Source organism: Vipera berus, assembly GCF_964194415.1.
Source record: "Vipera berus genome assembly, chromosome: 1".
In the NCBI taxonomy this organism is placed as follows: Eukaryota; Metazoa; Chordata; class Lepidosauria; order Squamata; family Viperidae; genus Vipera; species Vipera berus.
In genome coordinates, this window is record NC_138202.1 from 265,271,206 (window position 1) to 265,292,780 (window position 21,575).

The following is a 21,575-nucleotide window of genomic DNA, read 5'->3' on the forward strand; positions in this document are numbered from 1 at the left end:
ACAAACATGTGTTGTTATTCTTTTTCCTTTAGGGAAGAGCCCTGAAACAGCTCTAGTAAAGGAAGCTTTGCATAGAGAATTGTTGCCCCTGTTGACCAAAGTGAACCAGATAAGAGAACTTTTATCCACACCATCAATTCGGATGAAAATATACAAGGAACTGCTTGAACAAGGACAGCTTAGTTGACAGCATCTCGTAAAATGTCACTGATCTTACTTCTAATGTGTCTTAATTTTTAACTGCAAATTATACAGATTAATTTTTAGCAAAGATCACTTACCTACCTGGTTTGTACTGCTTCTTTTTTTTTTTAGGGGAAGAGACATACCTGTATCCAAATAGTTGAAAGTGATAGGGAAAACGGATTGCATAATACATAAAGGATTCTTTTCTAAGATCCATCCTATTTCAGGAAATTATGTACTGTATACATAGGACTCTAATGCTGCCAATATTTATTAGTACCTGAAAATACAGTATAATGCTGTAGAATTGATTGAGAGAAATCATGATTTGTGTGATATGATTAATCTCATCCTGTGCATATTATTACTGTGGCATGGGGATGTCAGTGGACAAAACTTAGATGCAGACTTTAATTGCTTAGAGTGTATCATTTAGTATAAAGCAAAAACTGAATTAAGGATAGGTATTGTTTGGAGTGGAATTGCATGCACTGTCTAACCTATAAATTATATCATCTCATTACCTTTTTTTTTCTTTTTCTTACTCACTATTTATCATATTGACCAGATCATATCCTCTGTCTTAGCCCATGTTTATTCTATAATAGATAGTACAGTGGATTATTTCTATGGCTGTAAACTTTATAACAAAGTTCTGTTAAGTGGCTTTAAACAGTACCACTTAAGAGATTGTTTTGTAATTATCCTGTCTTTTATCTATTTATGGTGATATTTTGGTTTTGGACTGCTTACTTTTTTAACACATCAGAATTTTAAATCTTATGTACAGATTCTGACATACGATTTTTGCTATTGTTTACATGCAAAACAAGATGGTTTAAAATGTTTTAATATTTGTTGTAAAATTGCAGCAGGTCATTTATTTAATCACTCGTTAGGAGTATAGTAATTTTAAAAAACGGGGGAAAATTCAATAGCTTTTGTGAATATCATTTCTGAAATTTGAAAAGGGCTAAAAATGTGGGCCAGGGTAGGTAAGACACATTGTATTAATGTTTATACAAAGTGCATTTTCTGAATGCAGGCTTGTGCTTCCAATAGATACATAAAAAGTGTGTGGTATGCTAGTCTCTGTCTTCTACCTCTTGCAGGCAAATGATGAAAGAAGGAAGTTGATCTCTTCAAATGCCTTAATGATTCTTTTACTATTCTTGCTCTTATTCTGTCTTTAAATTCAGTTTGCTGGATGCTGATTGTTGCTTCTTCCAAATACATTCGTAGAGAAACATTTCATACTTAATTGACCTTAGGGCTGCTGCTGCTGCTAAAGTTTATATGGAATCTGTGCAGTCGGCATTTACATCTTCAGGAAATCAGTAATCCAGAAACTGAATACAGATATACCATTGAATGAATGTTCTGAAGAGAATGCTGCTTTTATGGCTTCACAAAAACTTCTGGCAGAGTACGTCCAGAGAAAGATGCCTAATCCATCATGCAGATTGACCACTAAAAGGAAAAATGAGTGTTGTGCATACAGCTACTGATGCACATAGGATTTTAGCATCATCAGGGAAGTTTAGGAAGGAAAGCTTCACCTGGGTACATAGTTAATAGGGAAAAAAATTAAAAATAATGATAGATAATTCTTTAGCATGTTTACGAAGATGTGTTTCCCTGCATTTCTCTCAGCTGCAATCTTGTCCAGGCTTGTGAGATACACAAGAACCAATAAGAAACAGCGTTTGTAAGAAAGGATAAGCTTTGTAAATGTAAATGTAAAATACATTTTATAAGTGTGATGTTTTCCCTATTTCCAAAGCCAAGGTTTTAAATAGGTTTTTAAAAAAACCTGCTTGACATGGCATTAGAAAGAACCAGGATCTTTGCTATGCTCAGTTGACACAATCCTAAGGGTAAAATGCCTGGACAAATAAGCTTGGTTGCTAGAATAAAAGTTTTGTGTGTTTTATCTAGATGCCATAAATGACAACCAAAGCCAAAATGTAAACACACAAATAATAAATCCTTTATTTCACAGGCTTGAGAACACAGCTCACCAGAACAAATGCCAACTATCTCATTTCACTGTCAGCCCTGTCCTCTTTTTCCCCAGACAATTTGAGTTACTCCACTTAATCACAACATAGCAGAATCCATGACAATATATACGAGTAACACTCCCATCAGTCTGCCAGCTGAGTGCCATTGAGAGGCTTTTCGTAATGCCTTCTGTCAATGGTGCACATATACTTCTCCCCTTCCAAATCCTTCTTTGCTATCACTGCTTTGTTCTAAGAAAAGGAGCAAAGCCATCTTCTCCATTTGAACTGTACTCTGGTCAGCCTGCTAGGCAGGAAGATCGATGGATACATTCTTGGCATGCTGGTCTTTGACAATAATAAAGATTTGACTTGGATTTGCATACCACTAAAAACAGGGCGTATAACAAACACCTCCTTCCTGGCATGTTTGTTTGCAACATTCTATATGTGATGGTCTGACCCAGTTAAATAAAGGTAGTCCTTGACTTGCAACCACAACTGAACCAAAAATTTATGTTGCTGAGTGAGACATTTGTTAAGTGAATTTTGCCCCATTTTACAACTTTTCTTGTCACCGTTATTAAGTGAATCACTGCAGTTGTAATTACCATGTTTCCCCAAAAATAAGGCCTACCCTGAAAATAAGCCCTAGCTTGATTTTTGGGGGTGGGGCTAATATAAGCCCTATCCCAAAAATAAGGCCTAGTTTTGGAGTGAGGCACACACTTAATAATCAAGCTAGGGTTGCTCTAATTGATTGTGCTACAACTAGAAATGTATTAATTTGATTTTGATATTGTGACTAAGGGAATTGGAAAGGGAATTTTTGTTGACGTACCTTGAGCTATGTACAAAAAGATTTTGTTATTGGACTTTTGACTATCCAATCACCACATTGCTTCATAAACATTTGGATGTAAAATTAGAAAATTAATAAAACCTGTTTTTTTTTAAAAAATCAAGCTAGGGTGGGGTGGGGATCACTTACCTTGCAGCCAGGCCTCTCCTCACCGGCCCACTTCTGAGGCGTCTTCTTCAGTCAGGCCTGCATTTCTCTGTCACAGGCCTTTCTGGAAGGCCTGTGCAGCCAAGAACCGAGCTATGGATTCAATCCGTAGCTCGGTTCTGCAAGGCCTCTGCAGTCGAGGACCTAGCTATGGATTCAATCCATAGCTCGGTACTCAGCTGCACAGGCCTTCCGGAAAGGCCTGACTGCAAAATGCAGGCCGGAATGCAGCTGCTCCTTCAGCCCCAGAAGGGCTGTCGGTGTCAGAGGTGAGTAAGACATTCACCGAAAATAAGACCTGGTGTCTCTTTGGGAGGCTTCCAAAAAATAAGACTCCATCTTATTTTTGGGTAAATGGGTAAATGTGAATCTGGCTTTCCAATTGACTTTGCTTATTGAAAGGTCACAAAAGGTGATCACATGAGCCCGGAACATTGCAACCATCATAAATATGAGTCAGTTGCCAAGCATCTGAATTTTGATTACGTGACCATGAGGATGTGGCAACGGTCGTTAAGTGTGAAAAATGGTCATAAGTCATTTTTTTCAGTAACTTTGAATGGTCACTAAATGAAGTATTGTAAGTTGAGGACTACCTGTGGGCAACCTCTTTACACTGAAGGGAAATGCTAGGAATGTACTAAATAGGTAGCATGTATTTAACCAGAAAAGCAGTTTTTTTCTTGGAAGCTTCCTTTGCAGGTGGGGATGCTATAAGATAGGGAGGGTCCTATGCTGTCAATCAGAATACATTGTTCAGTGATTCTAGCTTTCCTTTCTTAATCAAGAATGGTATCTGCTTTCAAGTTGGCAGTACTGGATTCCACTTGCCATAACATTTTGTGAAGGAGACAACAAATAGGCTTTATTAAAAGAAAGAAAAAACCTAGTCTGAAAGCATTCTTAATTGCTAGTCATTTCCACAGATTGTTCAATTCAGCATTGAGCGTGCCTGCAACGTTAATGCAAACACACTTTATTGTGTATTCTGCTTTTATTGGCACATTGGGTTTCCCCATGCATTCTAGTGTTATTCTTATATAAATCCTGTTTGATAAATCTGATTCTGGGCCAATTTAACTACAATAGCCTATGTTGATTACATTGCTATCATAACAAGTATAATAGGCCAAACTGATCAGAGAATCTAAAACTAATATTTGATTTTTACCCATGTTCTGATATGCTTGAGTAGATACATACAGATATTGGATTAAGAATAAGAGCTTCAGTTGAATTAGAGTTGGGTTTGTAACATTAGAAAACATGGGAAAAATCTAAAAGTGTCATATACAGATGAATCTTTACATCAAATTGATTTCTAAAAGGCAGTGTGTCATTCAAACATGAATGTTTCATGAAGTGTCAGTGTTTATAACAGGGGTCGTTAAAAAAGCCATTTGGTCATCTAATTTCTGTGGAAGACCTAATAGTGTGGTAATTTGGCTCCACTATTCTTTTGATCAAAATATAAAAAATAAATCTCATTTATATTCTTCCCATGTTAAATGTCTTCCTAATGAGAACATTTGTGCAACAGGGAAACTGATTCTGCAGAGGCTAAGATGTACTCTTACATCCAAACAATAATTAGAAGCCTGTTGAGGATTTAGAAGAAAAAAAAACATTACTAAAAAGTAACTGCAATGAAGAAAGCAGACGATTACATGAATAATGAACTCAAATGTTCCTCTTATACATTTTTTATATTTTCCATTAGTGCTTTGATTAAATAAAGCAACTATTACATGTCTTTGCTAACATTCTGAATATTTGGAGAGCATATTGATACATATTATGTATGTAATGTTAATACTTGAAAATCGTAATTACAAATTGTTCATCTCTGTAAAAATTAAGCTAAAATTAAAAAAATGAAAATACATGGAAAATGAATCTAATATTACAGTTAAAGCTTTTGATTTCAGGGCGTTCAGCTATAATTTTATTCCATGAAGTATATATGTGATTGGCTCAAATGGTTGATCCATTGCTTTTTTCCATGTCAAACTGCATATAGAAGACTTTAAAAAAAATCTCTGAATATACCCATCCCCCCTCCCACAAATTATTAGTGAAAAGGGTGTTCTAATGTAGTTTGTTTATTTGCAGTCTAAAGTTATATATCAAAGGTTGCTATTTTTACTTTCCAATTCAATTCACATATGAATGTTTGAAAGTCATGATTAAATGCATTTCTGCCTGCAATAGTTTCTGGTCTCTTGAGATATTGTTAAAATTGCTCAAGTTAATATTCAATCTGTGTATATACAACATACTATTCCTTTGCAAGTATGGTAACCAACTATAGGAGGACAGCACCCCTGCCCCCCAGAGAAAGAAATTTTGGGGAATATTAAAATGGCAGAATATATTTCCTCAAAGGATCTTAAAGGCAGAAAAGCAGGCCCAGTTTTTCTTAATAGCCCCAAGTAGAAACTCAGGAAACCACCTTTTAGAAATGCAGATTTGATAATCCCATTCAGCCCCATTCATGAGCAAATACCACCATGCAGAAGCCTATTAAAGACAATATTTTGAAATCCCCTGCAACAAAACTGAAAACTAACATTAGCAGAGTGATTGAATTAGAACCAGCAACCCCTCACCCAAAAAATCCAACACAGGAAGTAAGCCATCAGCCCCAGCCCCAGAGAAGCAGGATATGATCTTTGGGACATAATAGGATTAGCCTACCAATACCAAAAAGGACACACTCAAAACCTCAGGTCAAAGTTCATGCCACAGGAACAGGAACTCCAAACACAAAAGCCCAAGAAGGTATAAAAACCCAGCACTCCTAGCAACATGTGGTCAGCTTTCCCAGAGCCATCTTTCTGTCTGGCTCTGCTCTTCAATAAACTACAACTTTCTTTCTAAAGTAGTCTCCATTTTGTTTATTCCCAGCTTGGACTGGACCCTGATGAAGGTTTTTCTTTCAACACAACATTATGGAAAGCAGAGGAACCAAAGAATGAGAAGCAATGAGCAACAATATTAAATGCAAGAGATGAAAAAAAAGAAATGTAACTAAATCTAGTTTACACCAAAAGTATCCATTAACTTCTCCATACGTTCTAGCAAACCAAACTTGTTTCATAAGTACAGTATAAGTTCTAAGATGGCGGCGCCTGGAATGGCTGCGGCTGCATTGGCTCTTGAAGGCGAATAGTTTTGGGAGGGATAGTAAAGGCTATAGGCCACATGATCAGGAAGATTTTAATGTGTTTGAGCAACATGGTGGAACTAAGGTAACATACGACATACGACCAACAATCTTTGCTGGCCTGGCGAGTTTCTAGTTGTTTTGGAACTGTTGGTGAGAGCGTTAAAAGTCGTTGGCGCTGTTTGAATTTGTTCTACCAGCAGCAAGATCTGACTGCTGGCCCAGTGATGGATTCTATTGCAAATCAGGGCTGTTTCCAGAGGAGGCAGAGGAGGAGAGGACCTGGAGCTTATGGAGCGAAGGAACTGGATGAGGCTGTCAGCAGGCCCAGAGGAAGAGAGAGAGGCTTTTGGAGGAGTTGGTGGTGGCGGCAGCAGCGTGCTCCAGGGGCGAAAAGAAGCAAGGCCTCTTTAAGGAAAGGGTGGAAGAGTCAGGATCAGAAAAAGGAAAGAAGGAGAGGTTGTCAGAATACAAGCTAACTTGAGGGCTAATCCACATGGAACCCCATTTATTTCCATCTGTCCTGTTTGCCATCGTTCACTCCCTAGAGACTAAAATGGACAATGTGAAATTTGAGCGGGCCCCGAACAAGGAGTATATATCGGAGGTGGTGACCCTTTGAGAGCTGTATGCAACAAAATTTCATTTTGATGTATGCCGATTGGTGTACATTCAAAGTGACAAAGTTATCATCAGTATATGCTGCTAATTCATATACTTTATATTTCTTATTTTTTGAGGTTGTCATCAACTCTTTCTAGCCCTGACTTTTTCATTTTTTGCTTTCCTCTTAATCCATTGACTAGAATCATATACTGTATATATATATGACTATGCAAAAGAGACAATCAACCAGCCCAAAAAGGAACAAAAAGACCCAAGCCAGCTATCCTCCAGCAAACAGCACCAGATCAGCATAGATTAACTCAAAGCTTAACATAAGACCAACAATCAAGTAAACAATACCCCAATCAAGAAATTGCCAAAGAAGCCAACAGCAAACACCAACCAAAGAATACCTAAGTCCACCTTCACCAACACTGGCAGGCAAGCCACTATAATAGAAGTCCCCAACCTTTTGGGCACCAGGGACCAGTTTTTCTACGGACCAGACAGTTTGTGGCTTTGTGCGCTGCCTGCATCCTGCAAATGGGGCTTCGTTTGTTTGTGCGGCCCGGTTGCTGGCATGCCATGGCCTGGTACTGGTCCACAGACTGGGGGTTGGGGACCCCTGCACTAGAATATAAATTGGCCACAAATAGCACTCCTTACTAGCAATGATGACGTTACCTAGTTTGAATAATGAAATGTCTGCAAGAAAACAAACAAGCTCAGCACCAAGGACCCCTTATATACTGTATTTCTTTGTGAGTCAGTCTTTATTCATACTCTGTATATGATCCAACCTTAGTAAGTTTCTTTCAAACTGGCCACTCCCTCTTGGATTCAGTCCACTCATTCATGACCCTATCTCTTCTTGTTTTATCATCACATTTCTTAACGTAACCTGTTCCCACTACATGTCAACTTTTGTTTTTTCCTGCTATCCCCAACTTTTACTTCATGTAAGTAAGCTATTGCAATTTTAATTTCTTTTGACAAATATTAGTACTACATTCTATCATTATTTTTCTATCAGCATTTACAATTAAATCCTCTCCATCTATTCCACCTTTAATAAACATTTTACAAAGATACACAGAATTATCTAATTTTTCATCATTGATGTGTAGTTTATAAGCATTCTCTCAATTTTCCTTATCAAACTTTGATCTTTCAGGCATTAGGTTTTTAGTTCTGTGCTCTTTATTGCACCATACAATTAAATATATTTATTTATTTATTTATTAATGGGATTTATATCCCGCCCTATCTCCCGAGGGACTCAGGGCGGCTAACAACAACAAAACTTAAAGGTCTCTGTACAGTAAATTAAAAAATAAAATTTGAAATAAATTAAAATAAATTAAAGAATAAAGTTAGAATTGTAAATATAATTAAAATCCCTGTCAGTCTAGGTCAGCCAGGTGGAAAAGGAGTGTTTTGAGGCCGCGGCGAAAGGACTGGAGATCTTGGGCCATCCGAAGCTCAGGGGGGAGCTGGTTCCACAGGGCTGGCGCTCCCACAGAGAAGGCTCTTCCCCTGGGGGTCGCAAGCCAACATTGTCTAGCCAACGGTACCCTGAGGAGGCCTTCTCTGTGTGAGCGTACTGGGCAATGGGAATTCGTTCCCGGCAGCAGATGGTCCTGCAAGTATCCTGGGCCTAAGCCATGTAGGGCTTTAAAGGTAAGAACCAGCACCTTAAATCTCACTCGGAGGGCAACCGGTAGCCAATGCAGCTGACGCAGGAGGGGTGTAATATGGGAGTATCGGGGTGCTCCCATCACTACCAGTACTTTGATATGTCATCTCCACCTGCATATCTACACATTTATGTCTCTAACCCACGTTGAATATCACAGGTACTGTATTTTACATGTTTATTCTTAAATATATTTCATAGGAAAAATATATTACTTACTTCCAGGTAGTATTGAATTATTCACTAACCATTTTATACTTGTACATGCTTTTGCTCCCATCATATACCATTCTTAATGAATTTCACAACCAATTTTGAGTTAGTCAAAATATTTTGCCACTTTCTCTAAATTACAACTTTTTCACCTTAATGCATTTGTCTACCAGTAACAATTTGAATTGCACATCCCTTCCCAGTATAAAAATGTTTAATTTCCCAAAGTGTACTAATCGTTATTTTTCATCCTTTCTATTGGATAAAATTGTTGTTGTTAGTTGCGAAGTCGTGTCTGACCCATCGCAACCCCATGGACAATGTTCCTCCAGGCCTTCCTGTCCTCTGCCATCTTCTGGAGTCCATTTAGGCTCACGCCTACTGCTTCAGTGACTCCATCCAGCCACCTCATTCTCTGTTGTCCCCTTCTTCTCTTGCCCTCAATCTTTCTCAGCATTAGGCTCTTCTCCAGTGAGTCCTTCCTTCTCATTAGGTGGCCAAAGTATTTGAGTTTCAACTTCAGGATCTGGCCTTCGAAAGAGCAGTACTTTCCCAATGTACTTTACAAACTAATCAACCTGTACTTTTTGCATTTATTATTATTAGCTTTTGCTTTATTTGATTACAGTATGTGCCATTAAGTTGGAGTCAACTCTTAGTGAATGTGCAGATTTTCTCTGTGACAAATAGTCCTTAACCTGGTCTTTCAGGTCTTCAAACAGTGCATCCATTGCTACTGTAACAGAGTTACTCCACCTGGTGCTGGTCATCCTCTTCTGTTTCACCTTTCTCAGTATCAAGAGATTTCTCCAGAGAGCTAAATCTTTTCATAATGTGACCAAAGTAAAATAACTTGAGTATGGTCATTTGTTCCTCTTTTCTTTGTATAAGAGAATTATAACAGCATTTTCCATCTCCATACTAATTTTTAAAAAGGTGCCACATCATATATCAACCACAACTGTATTGTAACTTGATATTGACACCAGCTGCCTTTTTTCAATATTTCGTATCAATGAGGCCTTTCCATCATCAACCCCATTACACTTCACAAATAAAATCAAATGGCAGCTTTCATGGATGAACTTTCTTCATCAAAGCATGTGCTATACCAGCAAGCTGTGGACTTCTTTGTTTACTAAGCTACTAGAGACCTATAGTTAAAGAGATTCTTGGTTTAGTTTGAACTTTGTGTTGGTGAATATATCTTTGTTGACGTTATAAATAATCCATTTTTGCAAAACTACTCCAAGAACAGAAGAGTATTGTAGGAACTTAAGAGTCCTCACAGCTGGCTTCCTACTGGAATTCAGCAACCACAGGTTATTTTCACCTTAATATTTCTAGGTAAACATTTGTGTAGGATGATGCCTCTGTTTGGTTACTCAGTAGTTACCATGGAGAAGTAAAAGTGTTTTGTGAACAACAACAGGGATAAAACCTCTGTGACCTTTCACTCTTGCTTGCAGAGTTAGAAAAAATCAGAGCTGTTTGCTTGTGTATCTGATAGAGTCATGATCGTGATCCCAAAAAGGATTATTAGATGAAGCAAATGTTAATTATGTTGTCCAACTTATTTACAGATGTAAGGTGGGCTTTTTGTCAATACTGTACTCTGTACAGTATTTTGTACCTATAGTGAATAAAAGTATTAGAAAAGAAATTGGCACGCTCTCCCTGGTAGTTTGTTTTCTGTGTGGCGAAGTACTTTGAATTGGAGGTGGGCAGTGGTGGCGGGTTGTGGGCTTTATTTTATTAGAAACAGTTTTTTATGTTGCTGTTTTCTATTTTAGGAGCGAAACACTTCAATTTTATTTTAATATTGAAAGTGGCAAACCAGCACTTTCCTTGCCGTTAATTTTGCTATTAGAGCACCACCATCCCAGTTCTTACCTCATACCTTATCTTATTCAGCTGCCTGCAATTAGTGCAGGTTCGAGTCCCACCAGGCTCAAGGTTGACTCAGCCTTCCATCCTTCCGAGGTAGGTAAAATGAGGACCCAGATTGTTGGGGGCAATTAAGCTGACTTTGTAATAATGCCGCTTGGGGTGTGTGTGAAAGCCCTAATAAGCAGGCATATACATAGAATGAAGGCTACTGCTAAGCTTGTAAGCCGCCCTGAGTCTTCGGAGAAGGGCGGGATATAAATGGAATTAAAATAAATAAAATAAAATAAAATTACAAGCACTTGAATTCCCTTCCATGGGATAGAAAATTTAACTTTTCCCCTTTTATCAAGAGCCAGTTGCATGGGAGTTTTTCTAGAATATTTTACATCTATTACCCAACCCTTTTTTGTATCCTGTATTTGCTAACGATACCCCCTACATGTGCTTTATCACCTTTACTCCTGAAGATTTTCTATTCACACCAGCCATATGTCACTTAGGTAAGTCTTCACCAGCATTCCTTTATTTTCTGAGCTACTAGCTAAGTACAGTTTTATCCACACCCATACCAAAAAGTGCTCAGTGTCACTCATTAATAGAGCACTGACTGTACTGCTATTCTTAGAGCATGATTGAGTATCATATATTGTTATCCCTGCAAGCTTAGAAAGGTCACACATAGCATCTGTGTTTATCTGGGAAGCCCATTCCACAAGCGTAGAAAGTCCAAGGTGCCGTTTTAAAAATAAAATAGGTGCAATTTTATTTACAGTTGTCCAGTTCTGTGAAAATAAAGCATAAGATCAGATTTCCTCCTTACATTTTGTTTTTTAAAAAAATATTTAGATACGTGTACATTCAAAGAAACTGGCTTTGTAACTGACCAAGTTTCACAGTGGACTTTAGGATTAGACAAAACCTTTCAAGCAGCTGGTTTCAAACACATGCACAGATTCTTATGTACTTCCTCACACAGTATTTTCTTCTAAGGAGAACATTATGGGATTTGTAATAATATTACCAGAAGATTAAACATGACTTATGAACTAGATAATAAGAAAATTGATTATATTCCTAGTCTGGATACCAAAATGTTTTTACTTCAGGTACGTTTTTATTCAAGACGGTTTGTACCATTTAGCCTATACACACTTCCAGTATCTTGGGAGCATGTCCCATTGAACAGAGTAAGGTTTCCCAATAAAATATCTTAAAAATTGTCTTCACTTAAGCCAATTGCACTATACTGATTTTTACACCATCCATTCAGAGTGTAAAAATCCCACTTGGAGCTGGTGCAACTCATGTAATAACAAAAATCCACTCACTCCTGCTTGACATGGAAAGTAGTAAAACAATAGTCTCTTCCCAAAATATGTGCATTTGCCATTTTGAAAAATACCTGATGCATTGGATTGATGGGAGGGTTGCCGGGCATCAAGACACATATATTTCCAATTAAAAGCTGTAAATGATGATATGGCATCAGAGGGCTCCTCCACATGGTCTGTTTGCTGCAGTGATAGATGCTATCAGAAACATCTGCCAGGGGCTTAAGCGGGGGGAGGGAAAATCAAGATGGCAACCATATGAGGCCTGGTGTTTTTTAAAATATACATGGTCTTCAGAAAATGTTTTGGCAGTCAGTGAATTAGCTACAATTGGCTGGGCTGGTGTCCTTGAAGAACCACTACTATCTGGTCATTGTCCTCTGTACTTTCATAGCTATTTTGGTTATGGCTACCACAGGAACTTGGGACCTCACTTGGAAAACCTAACTCTTTCTTGGTAGTAGGTAGGAGATTGGACATAGGTATATCAACCTCATGGAAGACCAAAGACAGGACTTAGGAGATTAATTTCCCATTGGCAAATAATCCTAAGAAATGCATCACTGAAATGGTTCCAACTGTCATGGTCCAGGGCTGAGACTCTGATTCTGACTCTGAAGAAGCTTCTTCGTCTGAACCGGTAGAATGTCAGTTTCAGGTAAACCCAAACTAGAAACCACCTAAAACTGATCAAACACATACACCATCAGAACAGCTAGAACAATCAGATCAGAGATAGACCTCTAAGCCCTCAGACTCAGTAGAGCAGCAAGTACAACAGATGCAACATGAAGCTCCTTGCCAAGCAAGAAGCTAATTGTCTCAATTGAAGATTGCTGGCTGCAGTCTGATTTAACAGGCAATCCCCTGTCCTGTGCTTCCCTACTGGAAACAATTATCTGATTTCCTGATGTGTTATTCCTGTGAATTCTGCTTGTGAACCCTGAAACTCTGACCTTCAGATTAGTTGACTGATATGGATTGGCTCTCTGAACTTTGGACTGGATTTTGATTTCTCTTCTTCATGTTCCTGTTGAAATTATCCAGGCTAGCTTCCTTTTTCAGAAACTGCTTGGGTTTACATTCCATTCCTTGTCTGCTGAGCCTTATGTAAAATGGCATTCTCACTAAGCAACTGTATGCACGTGTGAATTTGAAACCATACTATCCAAACTATTTGAAGCAATCAGAAAGCCGGGATGTGCTGAAATCTGGAAATCCTGGGAGAACCAACTCTGGGGCACAGATCATATATTTTGTGATGAATGTATATTCCCAGTGAATATCTGGGAAACAACTGAAAATCCTAAGCTGCCTAAAGGTGCTTGACCTAGATAGAAGCTCCCCAGGCGTAGCTGACATGCAATCTAACATCAGCTAGGGCAGCAATCTGACCACCATTGTGAGCAAAGGCAACAGATCTGGGGAACAGCAAGTTTTTGCCAAATGGCAGCAGAGCAAGTGAGAAGGTTTCTACCAAACATTCAGTAAGTACTGAGGCATGAAGGTTACCATATTGGGGACTGGGAGAAAGCCAAACCAGATAGTGTGAGAGTTCAGGCGAAGCATCAGCTATAAGAGTCCTTGTGTTCTATAGCCTTCAGTTATCATGCTTGGATTCAAAACTGGAAAACCAGATAAATCAGAATTTTTTCCCCTGAGAGTGTGCCAAAAATGCATCTTCCTGGAATACCTTTGTTTGGATTTGGGAGAGGAGAGGCACTATAGAGAACTATGATGATGGGATTCTCCTTGGGTTATCTCAGAATCTCTTCTTCCCTTTTCCCATAATTTATTTGAATCCTAAGAAGAAAGTAGAAAGGCTCCAAAGGATTCATGTAGCAGGCCTGGAAATCAGTGGTGGGATACAGCCAGTTTGCATCAGTTCAACAGAACCGATAATTTTTTGTTGCCCAGGCCCAGAATGGACTTCCGGAAGTGGCATCCACACAGAGAACCGGTTGTTCACATATTTGAATTCCATCACTGCTTGAAATCATATTTTTTGGGGGAAAAATCACATTGGGATTGCCATGAACTTTTTAAAGATTATTCCATAAATTTCAGCCCCTTCCATTAAAAGACCTGTGGTCCCCTCCCTGTTAGGTGTGCTTTCTCCCATAAGTAGGCAGGGAATAAGAAAGACAACATTGACTGAGTACATGTTATCAAGTTGTTGATGGCTCTTAGTGGCCACATAAATATATTTTCTCCATGCTGAGCTGTCCCTAACCTGGTCTTCCAGGGCATGCATCAATGCACTCATCACCCCTGTAACTCAATCCCTCCATCTTGCTACTGGGTCATTCTCTTTCTTTCCATCTTTCCCAGCATCAGAGTCTTCTCCAGAGAAAAAAAAAGTCAAAATACCTAGAAAATAAAAATGACAGCTTGAATGTCAAACCATGTCCCTCGCCACAGACACCTACGTGTTCAGAACAACAAGTAGCTGTTGTTTTTCCCCAAAGTAGGAGATGGTGGGTGGGAGGGGAAGGAGAGCCAGGAGTGTACCAATCATTGCCCTAAATGATTCAATCACCTAAATAATTGCCCTAATGTGTATTCTGGGGAGCAGCACTAGCCAGTTTGTCCCTGAACTGTGGTAAAGGACCAAGCTTTTTAGACAATGTAATTTCCTCCTGATGGAAGAATGAGAGGATCACATGTTTCCATGGCTATGAAGGAGAGCCCAAAGTGAGGTATGAGTTTAGTGCAGGCTATTTATTTATCTGATTGATTTGTGCACTGCCCATCTTGTGTAGAGGTGATTGTTCACCTAAGCAAGGAAAGCAAACCAGATTGTGAGACTGACTCAAAGGATTAAGATCAGTTTATTGAACGTTTATTGATAAGATTGCTTCAGGGATCTAGATAGTGGAGCTTAAACTGTAGGAGAGGGATAGATGAAGCAAGAATTTCCTAAAGCAAAGTAAGAAAATAGCCAGCTCGAAGCGTTATAGAGCTCTAATGTTTAAATGGCAAAAATGTTGTGATTTTGGCTGCATCCTAGCTGAGCTTCATGAGGAATAAGAGGAGAGGTGTAAATGCCATGCCTCAAGAGACCTGAAGCTGCCTAGCGGAGGTTGTTGGATTAAAAGTTAGTTATGTAATAAACCGTTTGTCTCTAAGACTGCTTTCAGTTGTTTCTTAAGCCAATTTCAGGCATGGGATGCATCTGCAATGTGCTGGGAAGGACAGAAAGACAATGTCGTCTGTTCCTACATTCAGAAAAGGGGAAATGACCCACACAAGACAATGGGCCTATCAGAAAGCAAGGATCTGCTCATAATTTGTTCAATAAGTCTTATATTAAAGCAAGACCAGTGATTGACTTGCGAGGCCAGTGCGTTGTGCAATTAATTCACATGGTGTAATAAGATGGAGGGTTTGTGTCACTGTAAGTTGGGGGTGGGGGCATGAAGGGAGGCTCAGCCAATCTGAATGTATACATGGTTGTACTTTGACAATAAAGGTTCATTCATTCATTCATTCATTGTTTTTTTGAGGGCCTAATATATTGTGCAAGTCAACACTTACTATTTAATGGAACATAGTTAAATACTCATGTAAACCAAGCCTAGGTTTGTTTTTAATAGCAAAAGGTAAGAATTCTTGCATTGTGTGAAGAAAGGAAAGTGTAGTACCATATACTGAATCAGGGTTAAGTAGCTCAGGATTCTCTACAGTGACTGCAGATCTCTCAATGTCCTGTTTCAAATTTCTCTGGACTTGACTGAATCATGAACCTTCCGCAGGAAGCAATGACCTACCACTGAGCTACAGAATGTTTATCCTCCCTCCAAATAGATGGTCACTTATCAGGAACAATCTTCAGGCTGAAAGGAGGCACTCCACCCCAAAGCAGAAGTTGGTCTCATCTGAAAGTGCACCCTGCTATGACATCTCTGCACAGATAATGATAGACCCAATCAAATAATTGGTATGGATTCAGGCAGCAGAGTGACTCAGCCCAGCAGAAGGAAGCCAAAGCAAAACTGGAATCCTACAACAGATGCTGCAGTCAAGCATCCTTCCTCTAGATGAGTATTTTGGAATCACAGATCTTTTTTTTATTTTTTTGCCTCCAACTACAGTTACCTCATTTAAAATTGTGTGCATGGCTTTTTGAAACACAATTTTGGAATTGCTATTCTGAAATGCTTTTGTTAACAACATATACAGCAACACATGATGGCATGAAAGGCAACACTGTGGTTGTCATGGTATCACTATTTCAAAATTCAGATTATTGCTGTTCAGAAAGATTTCAGGCACATATTTGGCCTTCAATTATTGAATACACAAGCAAAGGTATATTATATAGAGCCAATTGTCCAGTTACAATGTTTTGCTGCTGGTAGGTTGATCAGCTGGGGCATAATAAAACTCTTTATGTTATTTCAAACTGAGCTGTTCTGTATAGTGAAACCTGGAACTATGGGAAGTTGTCTTGGAGTTCATTTGCATATCCAAACTTTCTCCAACTAGGTGTCCTTGGGATGCATGAGACTACCACTTCTCCAATTGCCAGCCAGCCTGGAGTTCTGAGCCAACCTATCTGAAAGTTCCCAAGTTCAGAAAGACTGTCCATGAACAAGAGCCCTTCAGATACGTGGACCTCACTTTATCCCACTTGAAATTGGTAAGATCACACTTGGATTACTGCATTCAGTTTTGGTCACCACAGTATAAAATAGATGTTGAGATTAGCCTCCTTAGTCTTCACATCCTCTGAATTCAAAATCAAAGCCTTTTCTTTTTCCTTTATTTCATTCTCCAGTTCTTTCCTCCTAGCTTCCACAGCACGTCTATGTTTATTATTCATATATATCAACACCCCTCTCATATAGGCCTTGCTAGCATCCCAAACCATGTCCATAGAGGTGCCCTTATTCATATTAATTTCAAAAAAGTCCTTCATCCGCTGTTTACATTCTTCCACATTTCTCTGATTTCTAAACAAATTCTCGTTTACGCGCCATGAGCGCCTGTCTCTATTCTCCTTATCAATCTCTAGCCAAACTGGACTATGATCAGAGATAGTTCTTGCACAAATCTTCACCTTTTTGGTCCTTAAAAAAAATCATTAGTCAACAAAATAAAATCAATCCTGGAAAAAGATTGATGTTTGTCAGAATAAAAAGTATAATCCTTTTCCTGCAAATGTCTCTCGCGCCAGATATCTCGCAGTTCCAAGTCATCCTTCATTTCAAAAAAAGATTTAGGCAGTCTAGCATGACTTGGGACGTGCTTAAAAGCTCCAGCCTTGTCCATCTGTACATCCAAAAGACCATTCCAATCCCCCATAAAAATAAAAGATTTATAATCCAACTGGGTAAGCTTTGTATGAAGTAAGCTAAAAAAGTCAGCTTGTTGTTGATTAGGAGCATATAATCCAACTAAAAGCATCTTTTTACCTTCTAGCAGCAGCTCTATCATAACGTATCTTCCATGCTTATCTGCTTCAATTAAGTCTGCTGTTAAAGCACTTTTAACATAAACAACCACTCCATTTTTCTTATTCATTGCAGAAGCAACAAATTGCGTGCCCAACCTTGAGTTCGATAAATACTTTTGATCCGCAACCCTAATATGCGTTTCTTGCAAACATATAACATCTATCTTAAATTGTTTTAAATATTGAAAAACTTTCTTCCTCTTCTGTGGTGAATTTAGTCCATTAACGTTCCAAGTTAAAAATTTAGTTGCCATGCAGATCATCCCAAAGCTCTTGGAGCACTGCTTTGATAGGGCTATCTTTTTTAGGAGGCTATTAAACTGTTAAGAGGACAATTTGATAAATTAATGGCTGACCAAGTGGCAACCAATTTGCGGTTTGCCAGGCATAATACTTTTTGCAACGCTAATAAACCAGGTAGATGGTTAGCTTATAGACTGAGGAAAAAACAAAGGGCTTCTAATATAGACAAAATTGAGTATAAAGGAAGGGTTGTGTTTCAACAGGATCTTATCAAGGATGCTTTTGTGGATTTTTATTCTAAATTATATGCTAAGGAGAAGATTAATGAAAAAGACATTGATATATATTTGGAGAATGCTAGCATCCCGGTTCTTACGCAAATACAAAAAGAGGAGATTAACCAATTAATTACAGAAGAAGAAATTATTATAGCAATTAAGGAATTGAAGGTGGATAAAGCACCAGGTACGGATGGTTTGTCTGCGGCTTACTACAAAAATTTACAATTAGAGATGATCAAACCGTTAAAGGAACTGTTCCAGACAATTCAGAGGGGGGGAAAGGTGCCACCGTCTTGGAGAACAGCTTTTATTTCTTTGATTCCGAAGGAAGACCAAGATGTTAAAAAGGTAAAGGTTCCCCCGCACATGCGTGCTAGTCGTTTCCGACTCTAGGGGCCGGTGCTCATCTCCGTTTCAAAGCCGAAGAGCCAGCACTTGTCCGAGGACGTCTCCGTGGTCATGTGGCCGGCATGACTAGACGCCAAAGGCGCACGGAACGCTGTTACCTTCCCACCGGAGTGGTCCCTATTTTTCTACTTGCATTTTTACGTGCTTTCGAACTGCTAGGTTGGCAGAAGCTGGGACGAGTAACAGGCGCTCACTCTGTTACGCGGCACTCGGGATTCGACCCGCCAAACTGCCAACCTTCAGATCGACAAGCTCAGCGTCCTAACCCACTGAGCCACCGCGTCCCTTTCACCAAGATGTTACTCAAGTTAAAAATTATAGACCGATATCGCTATTAAATACAGATTACAAGATATTTGCTAAGGTTTTGGCTAATAGACTGATGAGGGTTCTGCAACAGGTGATTCATGGGGACCAAACGGGGTTTATTAGTGGTAGACAAATGAAAAATAATGTGAGGCATATAGTTGATGTGTTAGAGTTTTTGGAAAGGAACAACCAGATCCCTGCGGTGCTAATTTTTCTAGATGCTGAAAAAGCTTTTGATCAATTGAATTGGCAATTTTTGATGAAAGTTTTAGATAAAATGGATTTTGGGGAAAATTTTTTACAACCGATTAGGGCATTATATCAAAAACAAACTGCCCGAATTATAGTTAATAATAGTCTGACAGAAGCATGTAATATTGAGAAGGGCACAAGGCAAGGGTGTCCGTTATCGCCCTTGTTATTTGTGTTAACATTAGAGATATTATTGGTTAAAATACGGAATTCGGAAAAAATTAAGGGGATACAAATTAGAGATCAGGATTATAGATTGAGAGCATTTGCAGATGATCTGGTTGTTACAGTGACCCAGCCAGAGAACTCTGTTGTGGACCTGATGGAGATAATAACACAATATGGGAAGGTTTCTGGATTTAAAGTTAATATACAGAAAACCAAAATTTTGGCCAAAAATATGACAGTTTCGCAAAAGGCTCTCTTAGAAGGATTAACTGGATTTGAGATTGTTAAAAGGGTTAAATATTTGGGGGTGCTTTTGTCGCCCTCTAATACAAAGTTATATAAAAATAATTATGAAAAATTATGGGGGAAAATTCAAAAAGAATTGGAGAGTTGGGAAAAATTGCAATTGTCTTTGTTGGGACGGATTGCAGCAGTGAAAATGAATGTCCTGCCTAAATTTTTATTTTTATTTCAAATGATACCGATTCTTAAGAAAGATTCTAATTTGGAGGAATGGCAGCGAGGTATCAATAAATTTGTCTGGGCAGGGAAAAGGCCACGAGTTAAGATTATGCAGGATACTCGTGAGAGAGGTGGTCTTAAAATGCCTAATCTTAAACTATATTATGAAGCTGCTGCATTAGCAGGAATAAGTGATTGGATTAATTTGACACAAGAGAGATTATTAAATCTTGAGGGCCACGATTTGTTGTTTGGCTGGCATGCATATCTGTTGTATGACAAGAAGGTAGACAATGTGTTTAGAGTGCATATTTTAAGACAGGCATTGTTGAGAGTTTGGAAGAAGTATAGACATAAGTTACCGTAGATTGCAAGATACCACTGTGGGCAATTCCAAAACACGCAATAGAAAATATACATGCTGGTTTCAAACATGATGTGACTACGTACAAGGAGATCCTAAGCTTGGAAAGAAATGTTTGGTGTTTGAAATCATATAGCCTCTTGCGAGAAGAGAAGGTTGTTCAAAATTGGTTTCAATATACTCAGTTACGGGCCAGGTGGAAAGAAGACCAGAAAAATGGTTTTACAATGACTGATGAAAATTTGATAAAGCAAATCAGAAATCAGGGACCAGCGCATATTAAACGGATATATCTTGCGTTGATAGAGATTGATTCAGAAACAGAACTTGTTAAGGATTGTATGATAAAATGGGCCCAAAATATCCAGGAAGTTATCACAATGGACACGTGGGAAAAGATCTGGGTGAGGAATGTAAAATTTACACAAGCTCAAAATCTAAGAGAGAATTTTTACAAAATGTTTTATAGATGGCATTTAGATCCTAAAAAGCTTGCAAGTATGTATCCGAATTATCAGCCTAAATGTTGGAGGTGCGGTGATGAAGAAGCAACATATTTTCATATATGGTGGACTTGTAAAAAGGTTAAGGCCTTTTGGATAAAAGTCTGGTGGAACATGCAGAAGATTTTTAAACAGAGGATAAAGTTTTGTCCGCAACTTTTTTTGTTGGGAATAATTATAGATGCTACAGTTGTGGACACTAAGTTGATGTTGAATTTAATTACGGCAGCAAGACTCTTGATAGGCCAGTACTGGAAGAAAGAGGAACTGCCGACTATAGAAGAGTGGACTTTAAAGGTTTCCGACCTGGCTGAGATGGCGAAGATTTCGGCCTATTTGAAAGATCACTCGCAAGAACGCTATATTATGGAATGGAGAAAATGGATTGAGTTTATCCAGAACAAGTATAGGGTTAAGAAGTTTCATGTAGCATTTGAATAAGTCTTCTTTCTTTTCTTCTTTTTCTATTTTTGTTTTCTATATATATTTAATATTACTAAGGTTTGTTTTATCCTATATAAGCTAGAGAGTGATGGATTTTAGAGTTTATGGTTGTTAGTATATGGTTGTTTATGATTGTTTTTTTATATATACCTTGTATTTAGCTCTGGGAAGTCGGGGGGGAGGGGGGAGAGGTAGGGGGGGAGGGAGAAGGGAGGGGGAGGGGGGATTTTTTTAAAGAAAAAATTGTATGTTAAAACTTTTCAATAAAAAAAAATAGATGTTGAGATTTTGGAAAGAATGCAGAGAAGAGCAACAAAGACGATTAGGGGGCTGAAAGCTAAAACATGAAGAACAGCTACAGGAATTGGGTATGTCTAGTCTGGTGAAAAGAAGGACTAAGGGTGGCATGATAGCAGTGTTCCAATATTTGAGGGGCTGCCACAAAGAAGAGGAGGTCAACCTGTTTTCAAAAGTACCAGAAGCTAGGTCAAGAAGCAATGGATGGAAACTAATCAAGAAAAGAAGCAGCCTAGAACTAAGGAGATATTTCCTGGCAGTGAGAACAATTAATCAGTGGAATGGC

The 21,575-nt window shown here is 38.6% G+C and overlaps 1 protein-coding gene across 2 annotated transcripts in view; it reads left to right on the forward strand.

Annotated features, from left to right (window-relative positions):
• AKAP7 (A-kinase anchoring protein 7) overlaps positions 1 to 16,677 on the forward strand; it is a 95,894-nt gene extending 79,217 nt beyond the window's left edge. The window contains exon 9 of one of the 2 annotated variants that reach the window (XM_081312879.1): positions 16,589 to 16,677. In XM_081312879.1, the coding sequence (XP_081169005.1) occupies positions 16,589 to 16,662 (74 nt within the window). In that variant the 3' untranslated portion in view covers positions 16,663 to 16,677. Of the gene's footprint in view, positions 1 to 32; positions 272 to 16,588 lie in introns of those variants that run through there. The other variant, XM_081312878.1, reaches the window with a different exon arrangement.
• Positions 16,678 to 21,575: the final 4,898 nt, after the last annotated feature.